Genomic DNA, 16,657 nt, shown 5'->3' on the forward strand with positions numbered 1-16,657 from the left:
TATATAATGTATGCAGTGGTTCAGTGAAAGCTTGCGTCGCGTCATATAGGTATCGGAAATATTGTGTGCCCTGCTCACCTACTTTCAGGCGTAAAATTTTGGAAAAAGTGCGCATTATACGCGTGTGTGCTTAATAGCAATAAGGAAATAGGAAATGTCTGGTAAATAATAAACAGAAATAGCTAGTAAATAATAATTAAGGCTTGGATAGTTAAATAAACACATTTATTTTTGAGAATCTCTAACGTAAATTAGTAATAATAAAGAAATTCCTGCGTGTGCATAAGAAAATTAGAAGAAAAAGTACTTACATAGTAGTTACGAAGAAAACCACAATTAAAACACTAAATAAAATCAACGTATCTTCCAAAGGTAAACATTGTTGTACTTGAAAATCTTTCAGGATATCTAGATTGGTAGTCTTAATAAGGAACAGTATAAATCATAGAATGATAGTAGGGGTTGCGATCGCTCAGTGCTTTAGCGCTCACCTTTGATGCATTGAGTCCCTGGTGAGATCCCTCCTCGTACCAAGTGGACTTTATGGTGGACAGACCCCATGTGCATGGGTTCTCCCATTTCTTCCAACTTTCTTCATTCTATCATTTCATTCATTATCTTCATCACTCTCTTCCTTAGCCCCGGTGCATAATCGTGGAACGTTAACTAATATATATAATAATTGAACATACTCACAAGTAAACCTTACGTTTGGGTGAATCGAGTTGCTGACTGAGACACATATGAGAAAGTAGTACTAAATATGGTCAGTATTTCAGTGAAGTTGTAGGTGCGAAGCTCCAGGGGTTTAGGAGATACAGCTACCAGAACATCACATGGAAGTACATAATAGTCTTCATACAGTTGGAGGTAAAAGCCCTGTAAGACCTCTTCTAACGACAAAAGGTGAATAACAAATATATGGGTACATATTAGGACTAGGGGGAAGTCATATAGTAAGAGTATACCTGACGGCGGCCATCTTGAAATCCGCCATTTTGAATTAAGGTTAAGTTTTTAAAATAGGAATAGGGTCATGTGATACATAATTTAAGGCGCAAATTTAATCAGATGAACAATGGTGACGTTAATTTTGATTTACGCGCAATTGGTAAAAAGTTACAGGGAAATTAAATATTGTTGCAGAATATGTATTAGTCCTTTACCCCACCTTGTAAATTTTGTGTTAATGATAATAATTAAATAAAAAGCATGTGGATAAATATTAGGTCTATGGTAAGAGTTGCCTTGATGACGGCCATGTTGAAATCCGCCATTTTGAATCAGACAAAAGTTTTAAACAAAACGCATAACAGTGACACCTTATTAATAGCTAATATTTATCCACATGCTTTTTATTTAATTATTATCATTAACACAAAATTTACAAGGTGGGGTAAAGGACTAATACATATTCTGCAACAATATTTAATTTCCCTGTAACTTTTTACCAATTGCGCGTAAATCAAAATTAACGTCACCATTGTTCATCTGATTAAATTTGCGCCTTAAATTATGTATCACATGACCCTATTCCTATTTTAAAAACTTAACCTTAATTCAAAATGGCGGATTTCAAGATGGCCGCCGTCAGGTATACTCTTACTATATGACTTCCCCCTAGTCCTAATTTGTACCCATATATTTGTTATTCACCTTTTGTCGTTAGAAGAGGTCTTACAGGGCTTTTACCTCCAACTGTATGAAGACTATTATGTACTTCCATGTGATGTTCTGGTAGCTGTATCTCCTAAACCACTGGAGCTTCGCACCTACAACTTCACTGAAATACTGACCACATTTAGTACTACTTTCTCATATGTGTCTCAGTCAGCAACTCGATTCACCCAAACGTAAGGTTTACTTGTCAGATACATCCAAATAGTTAGGACTACATGTATGAAAAATTTAGTAATCATTCAATTACCTGTAACTGGTGTTTATTAACCTCCACTTTTCGGCACATACAAGCCAACGTTTAATAAATAAACATCTCTTATGCTTCTAGCCTCACCACTAATCCTAAGAATAATATTAAGCCAAATCTCATTTGCAACTAACGTCCATAAGCATCTGAAAAACTCGAACAGCGATTAATATCCAATTCCTTATCACTTAAGGTTGCGTCTCTAATCTAGATTACTTCCCGCCTTCATTACTAATAACTTACTAATAAATATTTGTATCCCTAACAGACATCTCATCGTCCGGGTGCACATTGAATTAAGAAAAATAAGGGAGGGGAATACGTTCATATGTTAGTCGGTGATATTGAAAGTAATGCTGAATACTATGATGGGCGAATGTGTGTCATGGCTAGAATCTGAATAAGTATTCGATTTTAATAAATTATCTATTTTCTTTCCCAGTAGTTTTCTTTCTTTCTGAATTGCTTTTATCTTCTGTTAACGAGGCGGTCTGTCGTAAACTCTAATAAGTGACGTAATGTAAAATTTTCAGTGCTTTTATAAGTACCTCTAGGGATTAAGCTGCCTTCTCTCTTATTTTAAAAGCAAAAAATGTTAATAATCTGCTGGAATATTTATTTTGTCAAGAGTGCTTAAGTAATCGACCCATGCGTGTACGAAAATATGGGATCACCACTCACGTAACTAACATACGCATATAAATAGTATTTTTCGAAATTATAATAGTAACGAACGTGTAGATAAAAATATGTAGCAAATGCAAAATTCTGTTTGAAATAAACTCTAAAATACGAAAGTAATTTTCTAAATTTCGAAAAATAAATAAATAAATCAAATTTTCATCTTAATTCTTACATGTATGACTCATTGAATTTTGTGTTATATTGCAGTAGTAGAGAAAAGCATTCCTCTCACCCTATAAATTGTAGATTCACGTCTTTATAACCTTGACATTGAAATAAGACTTTAATAATTGAAATATTTGATCTATACAATTAAAACGGACGTTTTTTTCCTCTCACTCTCTCTCGCTGGAAAAAAGTCTATGTACTCGCCATGACTATGTTATTCTACGTACGAATTCTAATTGGTTGCGAAGGCAGACGTCCAAATTTAAACACAAGGGAAAGACTAGCAAAAATAGACCTCTATTGATTGTCATCATCATCATATAGGTATTCTGCCATTATTGGCAGGTCACTTGCTGCACCTGAGAAGCTTCCATGCTCAACGGTCTTCCGCTGACCTCTTCATCTTCACGTACGATTTCTCTGATATCGTCCATTAATTGTAGTCTCGTTCGTCCTCTTCCTCTCCTTCCTGCCACTATACCCTCTAAAACATCCTTCATGATACAGTTCCTTCTTAGCCAATGTCCTAACCAGTTTCTCATCCTTTTCTTAATTATATCTGAAATTGTTCTTTTCTTCCCCACCACTTGTAACACACTCACTCGTTTTCCGCTCGACCCAGCTAATTCCTTCCATTCTTCTCCACAGCCACATTTCGAAAGCTTCCAGTTGTTTTTCATCAAGTTTTCGTAATGTCCATGTCTCCGACCATACAGCACAATACTCAACTCTTTATTCAAGGTCCCACAAAATAGTCCTTTCTTCCTCCTAAAGGCTTTTGTAGCATTTTTCTTGACTCTCTCTCGTCTAAAATAGCAATCTCATGTCTTGAAAGGCAGCATTAATGGCAAGGATAGCCGATATGCTGACTAGACATCACCTCAAGGCCTCATAAATACCACAAGCCGGCTAGTAGGACCTGGTCCCCTAAGGGCTATTGCACCAGGAGTTTAGTTCCTTTATTTAAAGCTAAAAGGGAAGAATATGATTTTTTACTGTAATGGTGATAGTAACGAATAGTAAACTTATATTGTGATCACATAAAACTTTAAAACGAGTGTTGTTTGCGCGTTGCTTGGGGAAATTGTAAAGTAAAACTATTTTGTCTTTTTCTCGTTATTTTTCATATATTCATTTTGTTTTCTTAATATTGTGCAGGCAGATGATTCGGTAGATGATCAGCAGACCAATTTGGAACACCATTTTCGTACTAAACTACAGAAGAAGCACAAACATTTTAAGGATTCCAGTGCTTCCAGCTCCGACGATGAAAATATTTCTCCAGCAGTCGCATGGTTTAAGAGGCGAAGTATTCAGGAGAAAACACTGAAGCATTTGGCCGCGTATGCCGATGAAGAACAGAAAGCTGGCGCGACAAAAAAAGGTGTTGAAACTGAAAGTTGTGAAGAAACGAAAGAAGTGGAATTAACCGAAAGTGATGATAATGTTGTTTGTGGTGTTAGTGAAGTGTTGAAAGATACCATTTGTATAGAATCTGAGGAAATTCCGTGTGATATGAAGGAAGAGAAACTTCCTGACAATGAAAGTGGCTCGTGTGAACAAAGGAAACAGTTACGAAAGAAAAAGAAGAAATTGACTAAGAGGACTTCTGTTACGGACTTCATTCCGCCTGAAATAGCTTGTAAACCTAGTCTTGTGAAATACTGGCTAAGACGGTATCAACTCTTCTCGAAATTTGATGAAGGAATCCAGATGGACGATGGTAAGTGTTGTTCGCGTATTGAAATGAATATTGTTGTAAGTTGCCAATTGAACGAATTTTAATGATGATCAGTTTCCTGAAGAATTAGTACATACATCCACTGACCAGCCAGAATATTATGTACACCTACCTAATATCTGGTATGCCCTCCTTCGGCTTGCAGGACAGCAGCAATGCCGTTTGGCATGCAAGTAAGGAGACCTTGGTAGGTGACTGGAGGTATTGTGTCGCATCTGGACACACAAGTCACTTAATTCCTGAAAATTCCGCGAAGGTGGACGATAAGCTCGAATCTGACGTTCAATGGCATCCCAAAGGCGTTCAGTTAAGTTAAGATCGGATGAATTTCGGGGTCATTGCAGCAACTGAAATTCACCACTCTGTTCCTGAAATCACTGCAATACCAAGAGCCCTGTTACAAGGAACGTTGTGGTGCTGAAAGATGCCATTCCTAGCTGGAAATACGGCCGACATGAATGGGTGTACATGATCAGCACTGACTTGCGGATAGCTAAGAGTTGTCATGGTGTTCTCCACACGCACTACTGAGCCCTTCAATGACCATGTGAAGGTTTTCCAAATCATAATGTAGTCACCATTGGCCTGTCATCATTCTACTGTGAATGTGTCGAGCAACTGTTCCCCTGGAAGACGACGAATTCTGATCCACCCATTGATGTGAAGACAGTATCGTGATTCATCGGTCCATGCAATATTGTGCCATTGCTCTATGGTCCAACGACGGCGCTGAGCACCCGCCCATTCCAGTTATTGAGTATGTTGTGCGGAATGTCGGCTGCGGAGGCTCGTATCTAACAGTGCACAGTGAACTGTGTGCTCACACACACACATGCCTTGTCCACTGTTAAAGTCTGCTATTAATTGTGCTACATTTTGCCTCCCATCCTGTTGTACTAACCTCGACAACGTTCGAAAGCTTAAGTGAGGTTTGACTGCCCCATGTCTTTTAGTTTGGTGCGGGTTTCACCGTCCTCTTTCCCACTTCCCAGGACACTAACCACGGCAGCTCGCGAATATCCGAGCGCTGTTTCCGAGATTCACATGCTCAGCCGGCTGTCCATCACTATCTGGCCCGTATCAAACCCTTGATATATCGACGCCTTTCCCATTTTACGCACAAGCATCATACTGACTGATCGAATGAGGCCCTGTCATCGTCTGGCATGCTGTTCGTGCTATGCCCCTTGCCTCTCACGTCACCAACGACTAAGTTCAAAAAGTAGCAGGTGGTTATGATGTTTTGACTGGTCAGTGTGCGCTATCTACAACAGTATTTTTCAACTACTGGTTCATGAAATTTTTTTGCCGGTCCACATTGTAGGGTCATTAGTTTTACCGTATGACACGTGTGCCCTGTCTTCCATAAATTGCGTCCTGCGATAGTTCACCTCTTTAAAACGAATGGTAGTAACGTACTTCGATGGATTTCAAGCACTCATGTGCCAGTCTAAAAAAAAATCTGCCTGTGATTACCGGATTCACACTAGTACAGTTACGACGCTCTATTTCATTGTAGGATGGTGAAATTTTGGTGAATCGTGGTATGCTTATCACTCCAACACACACTGTCTACCGTCGTCCGAGAATTGGCAAAATCGGCTTTAAACGGAGAATGTGGTCCTCATCTTTCACATGGAGAATAAAATGAATATAAAGAAATAAGGAAACAGGGTCATTCCACGTCAGTTCAACCAAAGCTTTTAACCCACTATCTCAGATTTGAATGAAATTTGGTAGAGTTATAAAACTTTTTATGCTAATTGCAAGTATGTAAATTTTATTGCAATAGCATCAGCGGTTCAGAGAAGAAAATCCATTTTTAACAGTCGTGACATGATATTTCCCCGTTTTGTAAGAACACTAAAACAATCATATTTCGGTTCCTATTACTGCCAGAAACATGATTTTTTTTTTTTTTTTATTTATTTATTTATTTATTCAGACTGACTTGAAGTTGCTTACTATTTAAAAAAATGATAATTTCCATAGAGCGGAAAATTTAGTCATTTGAAACGTAACATTTTGAGAAAAAAACTAAACGCCATTTTGTAAACTCCAAACCTTTATTTCTCAAAATCCCCATCATGGATTTCAATGAATTTGTTTTTGTTTGAAAGCTTATTACATCTAGTTTCACATATACAAAAATTGTGATGGGCCATCCAAGCACTGAGGAGATATCCCAGTCATTGTTGCCAACTGATTGCGAAATAAACATTTTCCAATAACTTCCATACGATTTAACATATTCACCCTAAAATTGGTATAAGTATTCCTCAGTATGCTAGAAACACGTCTACCAGGCAACCCAGTTATCAGGGTTGTCAACCAATTTTAGTTTTTTTTTTTTTTTATATATATAGGGTTGCCTGTCACAGCGTTAGACGTATGTGTACCACATTTTGCAGTAAGCTTATTACATCTATTTTCACTATACAAGTATTGTGATGGGCCATCCAAGCACGGAGGAGAAATAGGGATTTTCGAAAATTTATAGTTAAGGGGAAAAATACAATAATCTGAACAATATATGGGCATTAGCATTTTTAAATGTTAATCAGAATAACTGCCAAAGAAGCAAATATAATAAGCTTGACAGTATTATAAGGCCTACATTTTATGGAACATAAAATAAATCTTCGGTTTTGCTGTAATTAGATATTAACATCAAGTACTTTTGCTAAACGTTTCCCACATTGAAGTAGCTACTTGCAGAGACTTTGGAGATAACTGGTATGTTCTGCCAGTAGCAGTTGTTATATCCTCTTTACATAAGATGTGAGTAAACGGGACACAACAGGAATCATTTTCAGCCCAATAAAATTATGGAGATGGACCATGGGGATGTAGGAAATTTACTGATGCATCGCCTTCATCACTATTCACTAACTAAAATCTTCATCCAGACTTGTACGCTTTGCTTCAATCTTGAATGGACCAGTTTTTCCAAAACAATGCATTGCACGTGTTCCCGGAATAGTTTTGCTCTCAATAATCTTTGTTGAAGTGTGGCACGAACAACAGCCATTTCTTCTTTGTGCAGAAAGAAAAACATGGTGCTAATATTTTCTTCACAGAAATGAAACATAAGGGCACATGTATTTATTTGACCAGACAGTGGTCTCTGAAGGCTTGCTTTTGTCACAACCAGGTTAAAAGTCCCACCAATTCCATCGTATGAGGACTTTCCAAGGCTGGTAACCCCCCCCCCCAAAAAAAAAAAAAAAAAACTGCCACCATACAATGGAAATCACTTGCGTGGGATTAAAGATTTAAGAAGGCTTTGCAGTTTTTATATTAGGCTCCACATCCATCAGTGAAACATTCCACTCCTTTACGCGAGGAAAATTTTGTTTTGTATCCGACATTACCAGATTCTGTGTTTGAAAGACTGTTGGCCGTCATGTTCCGTATCATCTGAAAGAATTCAGTAACTTTTGTGTTCAATAGTCATAATTAGTTGGGGGAATCACATTAGGATACAACACTTTCCTTAATTCTAACAATAACTATACATCATTAGAACAGCAGCACAAGACTTTACTTGTTATAGATATACTAGCTGATACGCCCTCCGTTGTGCGGGCTAAGCAATATTTGGAAGATCTTCAAATACGTTCACTAACTCTGACTTTCGGAAAGATTTAGAGTGTTGAACCATGTAGTATTTTTTCTAGTGTCGTAGATATTTTCAAAGAAAGAAAGAAAAAACTAATTTCGCTATTCTTTGGAAATGAGAGCAGAGTGAATACGGTTTTGAACCCTACGTACAGATTAGTAGGGTGTCGAATACATAGTGTTCTGTATTAATTGAATATATGAGGCGACTAGTATGAAAAGCCGCCAAATCCATTTTTTATTGAAATTGAGTTATATATCGCTTGTTATATGTTTGATCTAAAGGATTCCATGGAAACAGAATTAGGTTTAAAATCTTAATATTTCATACTAAAAAAATAGTTCAAATATGGGACTTTATACCAGGGTTGACAAAAACCATGGTTTTTATTGAAAAAAAAAAAAGTTTTTTTTTGTTTACACCCGTTTTTTTTTTAATTTAAACCAGTTTTTTTTTTGTTTAAATAATTTACTCTATGTATTTATATTAGATATGGACAGAAATTAGTTTGTTTCGCCTTGGTGTTATTATGCAACAACAAGGTTATGCTGGAAGGGGTCACATAAGCTTAAAGCGGAATCCAAACCGCTTCTCGGCTTCATTCAAGAAAAATTGTCCATTTCGACACGAAACCGGGACTAATTGGTCACAAATGCGATTGCCGACTCACTCACGAAGGACTCCTGATAAAATACGTTGTACTGACCTTTACATAGGCCTAGTTGTTAATATAATTGTCAAGAGTCATTTCAGAAGGACAAAAAGATAAACAGTTACACAAGTAAAAACATTATACAATTATATATAAGTCGGGAAACTCCCGCCTTAGTCATTGGGAAAATCCTGTTATTACTTTAAATGCATTTGTATATAAAATTTTAAGATCAACGTATCATAATCACTACGCTAAAACTGAGGTATTAAATTACAGATTTGGTATGTAGATATCATTCAATAAAATTAAAACAAAGTCAAATCCAAGCTGATGTTGGAAGCTGCGTAGGCAGTTGATAAATTTTGCCAATTTCTATAAATATATTTAAGGAACCTTGGCTTCTTTATAAAACAACAGGCATTCAGGCAAGCAGAAATATATAATTTGGTTTCGTTTCGTATGTTTAGGCTTAACATCCTTAGGAAATACCAGGGTTATCACGGAGAAGACTTTCGCTTAAAGGGACACCTCGAATCGCTATTTGGTTTACACTTGAAAGATGGGTTGTGGTTCGACCGAGAATTAAACACGGGACCCCTTGATTAAAAGGTGAAAAGTACATAAACGTAATGCAGATGCTTTCATATGTGGAGACGTTACCATGTCACCATGAAGTTCACACGATTTAAAGCTTTTTTTTTTTTTTTTTTTTGTTGGTTGGTTTAAACTTTTTTTTTTTTTTTTTTTTTTTTGGGAAAAAAAACAGCCAACCCTGCTTTATACACATGTATATGGAGCTTCACTGCACGTTTTGCGAGATTACTCGAATCTAAGCGAAAAGGATGTGGCGGAGTTTGATACTAGGCGCCTCATATATACTGTTTTTTTTTTTTTTACGAAATTGGTAGTTCAGTACTAAGGGGTATTTGGTTCACACAATTTTATATATTTGTAATGTCGCACGTAATAATGGAAAGTGTGGGCACAGATACGTCTAACGCTGTGACAGGCAACCCTGATGACTGGGTTGCTTGGGAGGAGTGGTAAAGCTCACAGGCGTATTTCCAGGATACCTAAGAGTACTTATACCATTTTTTTTGGGGGGGGGGATATGTTAAATCGTATGGAAGTTATTGGAAAAATTTTCTTTCTCAATCAGTTGGCAACACTGACTGGGATATCTCCTCAGTGCTTGGATGGCCCATTACAATTTTTGTATATGTGAAACTAGATGTAAGATTTCAAACAAAAACAAATTCATTGAAATCCATGATGAGGATTTTGAGAAATAAAGGTTTGAAGTTTACAAAATGGCGTTCTAGGTTTTTTCTCAAAATGTTACCTTTCCAATGACTTTATAAATTTTCTATCAGCTCTATGGAAATTATCTTTTTTTTTCAAATGGTAAACAACTTCAAGACAGTCTGAATAAAAAAAGAATCATGTTTCTGGCAGTAATAGGAACTGAAATATGATTGTTTTAGTGTTCTTACAAAACGGGGAAATATCCTGTCACGACTGTTAAAAATGAATTTTCTTCTCATCTTTGAAATACAATAACTTCTGAACCGCTGATACTATTGCAATAAAATTTACATACTTGCAATTAGCATAAAAAGTTTTATAACTCTACCAAATTTCATCCAAATCTGAGATAGTGGGTTAAATTTCCCCAAAATGTTGGTTGAATTGACGTGGAATGACCCAACAAAAAGTATACAGTTCACAATATTGCGAGCGGTGATTATATTCAATGAGAAAAAGCGGAGAGACTATTATTCACCGTAAAAAATATGTAGAAGAAAATTCTGCTGCATATTTTTTGCGGTGAGTGATAGCCTTTCCGCTTTTTCTCATAGTATACACTTCAGTTTACCGAAGATGATTAAGCGCTAGTTCAGGTTGGACTGTGCTGTGAGGAACCACGAGTATGTCAATAATAATTTAAAGTATGTAATTCGCTTTATCAGTGTTTGTGCCATCTTAAATTATCAAACAGTTAAGAGAATGATCCATAATTTAAATACTACGTAAATATTTGGAACTTGGAGTGTGTAAGAATGTTCAGTTATGGAATTGATCGGATGTAAATGAAATTTTGTAAGAATCTTCAGTGTACTTTCTATAACAGAAAAAAAAAAGTTCACAACAAAACTCTGGTATCATCGACCCTATGCTTTGCTGTTTTTAGTGAAATATTTATTACTTTTTTTTTTAATCTTGTAGAATCGTGGTTTTCCGTAACGCCAGAGAAGATAGCAGAGCACATTGCTGAACGCTGTCGGAGTGATCTCATAATAGATGCTTTCTGTGGTGCTGGAGGCAGTGCTATTCAGTTTGCATTTACATGTGAAAGAGGTAAGCTGTCGATATATGAACAACCAATTAAGGATAAATAAATAAAATAAAGATGTCTAATAAAATAAGAAGAGTGATATACTGCCATGTTTGCTATAATGCTATATGTAATCTAGTATATTATATGAGAGCTTCATTTTGGTTAAATGGTGAGCGTCCCCGCCTTGGCACGGGAATAGTTATAGATTTGAGTCCTACGTTAAATTAATTTGTTCTAGCCTTCAGTGTTGAAGTGGAACGTTGAACTTCAAACAATATTATTTGTAGCCATAGTAATGATTATAAATATTTAATAAGACTTTCAAAGTAATATTGGTACCATTAAAAATAAGAATTAACTATAAAACAAGATGTTAAAATCTGTTAAACTTTTCCTACGTTCTAGTCAATGCCTGGTTTCCATCGATGAACGAAAAAAGAAATCTTGAAAGCATTATCACATATTTTCTTACGAAGTTTCTTAATAACAATGACTATTTAATCTGTTACCTCGAGGAGAAGTCGGAAAATAAGTTTCCCTTATTTTTTCCTCCCAAGAAATCGCAAAGCAATTTCGCAAATAGGGCATCGGTTTAATACAAGAACTATCAACATCATCTGATGATGTACAGCCAAGATCTACAGATTTCGGAATCGCAGTTCTAGCAGAAAGTCCGGATGAGCGGCACATTCTATGCTCAACAAGTGTGAAGGTTGGATAAATCAATGCTCAGCGATATTGTCAGACACTGACCAGACTGAAGTGTGTTATTCGCAGAAAGCGTCGTAACCTTCTAACATCTGGCGTTCTCCCTTTTGGACAATAATGCAGGAGCACAGTCGGCGGCGACAATGCAAAACAATCTTGCCAGCACAATTGAGAAGGCCTTGTCCATCCCCGTACAGTCCCAACCTCACGCCCAACAATTTCCATCTCTTTTCGGGAATGAAAAGTGCTGTCAGCGGAAGGTATTTTAGAACAAGTGACGAAGACAGTCAGGTTTTGCCATTATGCATGACACGCATTTTTTCTAAGAAGATATTTAAACTTTATAAAGCGAAATGAAAATGTATCAACGTCCTTGGTTCTTATGTGGAAAAATAAAGTAAGGCTTTTTTATTTTCGCATATTATTTGCCTTACGTAAACACCTGTGTCCATAGCCGCCAGTGGAAACTTATTTTCCTACTTATCTTTGTATTTTTATTTTAAGAAACTGAGTATGTGATTCCTTCTTTATTTTTCAGTGATAGCAATTGATATTGATCCAAAGAAGATTGAAATTGCTCGGAACAATGCAGCTGTGTACGGAGTGGAAGATCGCATTGAATTCATAGTGGGTGATTACTTGGACCTGGCACCATCGTTAAAAGCCGATGTAGTGTTCATGAGTCCTCCGTGGGGTGGGCCTGGATATAAATCATGTGATGTCTTTGATCTAGATACAATGATCTCATTAGGAGGATTTAAACTATTTGAAGTTAGTCGTCAGATAACTGACAATATTGCATATTTCTTACCAAGGAACGTAAATGTTGATCAGGTAAGAACGCAATTTTTTTGTTTAGCACTTCGGAAATGAGATAATTGATTGAAAAATGAAATAATTAAAATTCCGTGGTGCCCAAATATTTAATTTGCTTACGCAGCGGTCATGAAGATACTCTATAAACTGGAAAGCATGGCAACAAGTTCATAGTTAAGTAAATTTGTGTTACTTGTTTATAGCTTTTTTTGGGCCGCGATGGCTTAGTGGTAAAGCGTTCACCTCTGGTGCATGGTTTACTTGGTTCGATCCCACCTCGCGCTAAGTGTACTTTGTGGTGGACAAACACAATGTGCGTGGGTTTTCTCGGTTTTCTGCCGTTTCCCCCCACTTTCCACCATTTACTTCATTTTTCATCACCACCGTCTCCTTTAGCCTAACCGGCATAATCGTGGGACGTAAAACTTAAGCTTTTTTTTTTTTTTTTTTTAGTTCTAGGAAAACACTATAAAATAAATATTTTTAAGAGTCAAACGAATGTATATTCCGTTGTTTATATGTAGGGTTTCTACAAACTGGAAAAGACATATGGTTAGGAAGGGTCGGAGAAAGAGAATAAAATTTCTACAGGTACAGCATTCAGAGTCGAGACCAGTAGGAATTCTAAAGAAATCAGCAAATTATTCTACACAAAGCAAACTGTTGTTCTTCTAAGATGATTAGGTATTGAATTCCGGCGCTTTGTACAAAGATTTCAAACATGAATACCAATAATCTCACAGTTATTTGATGTTATCAGAAAAGTTGATTTAGTGTGTGAATTCAGACCTGATGAAATGCACAGATCCAAACTTATTGAGTGTTAATTTGGCAAACCGTGAAAAATCTCAATGTTGAGATTGGATTTGCAGGCAAATGATACTTGAGGCAAACAGGAAAGGGGACAAGAAACAAAAGCTTGGAATATTTACTTGACTGTCGATTAACCTAGCCTGTATAATTCAATAATTTAACAGAGAGAAATTCTTCGAAATATTAAACTAGGTAAGAACCTTTCATATTTCTAGGTTATGTAGCGTTCTTCCGAGAATTTCGAACTTGGTATGTCGTACATCATTCATTACGAGTACGTTTGGGAGAATGAGAGTGGTAGTACTCGGATTTCTTGTGAGTGAGGTCCCTGGTTCGATTCCAGCTCCCACAGAGTGGGCTTTATAGGGAATAAATACCGTGTGGATGGGTTGAGCTTCTTCTGGCTAGCAGTTAGCGTGCGCGCCTGTGGTGTGGAAGACCCGGGTTCGGTTCCCGGCGGAAGCTCATGTTCGGATTCCACGTTAATTAGTAAGTCCCGTCTCATATAGCCTCGCTGCTGAAAGGGATGTTAAAATCAACTCAACCGTGTGTGGGTGGGTTCTCGGAGTACTTTTGTTTCCTCCCATATTTCGTTCATTATCATAACCACCTTCTCCCTTAGCCTCGGAGCGTAATCGTGGGATATTAAATAAAAAAAAAAAAAAAAAGATTGGATTTCTATAACCTGAAAACTTTGAAAATGTGCACATGCATTTATACCCTAAAAGTGAAAAAATATGAATAAAAAACAAGTATCCTCAAACTACTGGAGCATTCGAATTTGGGCGCAGTGATGCAAGTTCCCTCAGGAAAAAATATTAAAAACTAAGTAATGTCAAATATTCCTCATACTTGAAAAATATCCATACACTTTGTGTTAAAATAAATAAAGTAAGTTCCAGTAAGTTTTCTGCTAAACCTCTTGTTCACATACTATTTTTCTGTTTTGACATCGTCCATTAATTGTAGTCTCCTTCGCCCTCTTCCTCTCTTTCTTGCCATCATACCCTCTAAAACATCCTTCATGATACAGTTCCTTCGTATCCAATGTCCCAACCAGTTTCTCTTCCTCTTCTTAATAATAACTAAAATTGTTCTTTTCTCCCTCACCATCTCTAACAGCATCTCATTCGTTTTCCGCTCGACCCAGCTAATTCTCTCCACTCTTCTCCACACTTACATTTCGAAAGTTTCCAGTCATTTTTCATCATTTTGGCGTAATGTCCATATTTCTGACCCATACAGCACAATACTACACACGAAGCATTTTATGAGTCTTTTTCTCAATAATAATTAGTAATAATTTTATTAGTAATTAAATAATAATAATAATGGTGAAAAATCACAGGTAATCTGTATCAAAATCCTTGAGTCTTAATTTAATTGAATTCGATCTCTGAAGCCCATAACTTCTTTTGTTTAATACCAAGTTTTCGATACATAGGATAAGCAATTGGACAGTAGATAGTGTCATTACAGATTTTAGGCTCTTATTTCTCCTTCAAACTTACTGCTTGATGTGTTGATTTGTATTTTATTTAAGACCTTTATTATCAGTCGAGTTATATAGAACGAGACCTATAGTTTAAAGTAGAATCTAAACTGTTTCAGTGCTTTCGATGCCCTCTAACTGGGAATTGAACTCAGGGCCTTGTTCACCAAATACATGCACATTTACCTTTTCTTTTTGTTCCGTTTTGTCGCTTTATTTTGAAACTAATTTTTCGCATTTTCTCGTAACACATTTACTTTAGTTACTTTATTTTACTTTTTTATATACCCTAACGACAGGGATCGAGGACAGTTAAAAAATGTGCATCCTCTTCAAAGCAACTCAAACCTTAGGATCTTAATCTGAAACTGAACACGATAGTCCACTCAGCTATGGACTGGCTACTTGATCGAGGTTTCAAACTTACCATATTCGTTGGTATTATAAGTTGAATAATACCACTAGATTTTAAACGTGTTTGTACGAAGAAAGATTTGAATGTTTCCTGGCGACGTGATAAGTCTTCTCGGGTTATCAGCCAGGTGAAAATATTGACATCCGATGTCTCGAATGTAGACATCGCATTCATCTTCAGGGATTGTAATGAAGAGACCGAAACAGAAACGGAAAATTGGTAATAAAGGACGTCCCTCGGGAAAACCCGCGTCCTGGATAGTGAGTAAGACATCAACCAACATTCTACATGTCTCTCCTCCATGCTGCTAGTAAACTAAAGTGTCTATCGGGGGATGTGTATGCTGCGGTTTCTATCTTTTTCGAAAGACGTTTACACGCAATTCTGTAGTTGTGCAAGATAGAAAGAAGGATAAATAAGAAGATAGGAAAGCGCAAGAAAAGTTATTTTTGTTTGATGAAGGGATAATAAAAATTAAATAAAAAAACTGGAAACCAGAAAAAAGAACCCCGTAGTTGGTCATGCTGCATGCTTAAGTATTTACATGGCAAAACCACATTTGAAGGGTGACTAAAATCCATGTAAACTTGTCTGTAATAATAAGTTACTTAATATCTGTGAAATAAGCGACATATCGGAATATGTTATTTACAAATCTCTGTTGTCTGTAGTGGGGAGGTGTATTGTTAGTGAGGATATCTGCTATTTTTAAAACGTGTAAAATCTGGCCATATCCTTGTCCATTGCTGAGGTTGTCATCTGTCAGCAGGTTGCAGCTCCTTCTTCCCCTGGTTTATTGCGCTGCTTCCTTTGCTTGTTTCCTTGTCTGGCGTTTTTATTTTCTTCGTTTAAGTTCTTTTGCATACGACGTTTCTGTTATAAGTCGTCTGCCATCTGTAGTTGGTATGATGTTTATTGTTGCATGGAAGAATTTCTTTGTAGTGGACTGTATTGTTTTTGTGAGCGTCTCCCTATCTTCTGGCTTCGTTGAAATAGCGAGCACCGATGAAACCCATGCCAGAATTCTATTGGGTGCTTGATTGATGGCTTCCTGGATCCACTCTCTCGTGATTGGTTGTTGTGTAGTCCTTCTTGTTCTGGTCAGAACTAATTTCTTCTGGATGTTTGTCTGCTTTCTGGTCCTTTTGAGGTTCAGTTTGCATTTGGTCACTGATTTCTTTGTTGGTGATGACTGGAAGTTCAGAATGTCTTGGGGTTGTTAATGAAGAGACCGGAGACGTGAGCATGTATATATCTACTGACTACTTAGGGGCAGAG

The 16,657-nt window shown here is 36.8% G+C and overlaps 1 protein-coding gene across 3 annotated transcripts in view; it reads left to right on the plus strand.

Moving 5' to 3' along the window:
- Positions 1-16,657, plus strand: part of Tgs1 (Trimethylguanosine synthase 1) — a 102,975-nt gene that overhangs the window by 72,656 nt on the left and 13,662 nt on the right. For all 3 annotated transcript variants that reach the window (XM_081747075.1, XM_081747076.1, XM_081747077.1), the window contains exons 7-9: positions 3,938-4,502; positions 11,024-11,155; positions 12,382-12,677. In XM_081747075.1, coding sequence (XP_081603201.1) covers positions 3,938-4,502; positions 11,024-11,155; positions 12,382-12,677 — 993 coding nt within the window. The remainder of the gene's footprint in view (positions 1-3,937; positions 4,503-11,023; positions 11,156-12,381; positions 12,678-16,657) is intronic.

This window comes from Thermobia domestica, chromosome 18 (assembly GCF_964235325.1).
Source record: "Thermobia domestica chromosome 18, izTheDome1.hap1.1, whole genome shotgun sequence".
Lineage (NCBI taxonomy): Eukaryota > Metazoa > Arthropoda > Insecta > Zygentoma > Lepismatidae > Thermobia > Thermobia domestica.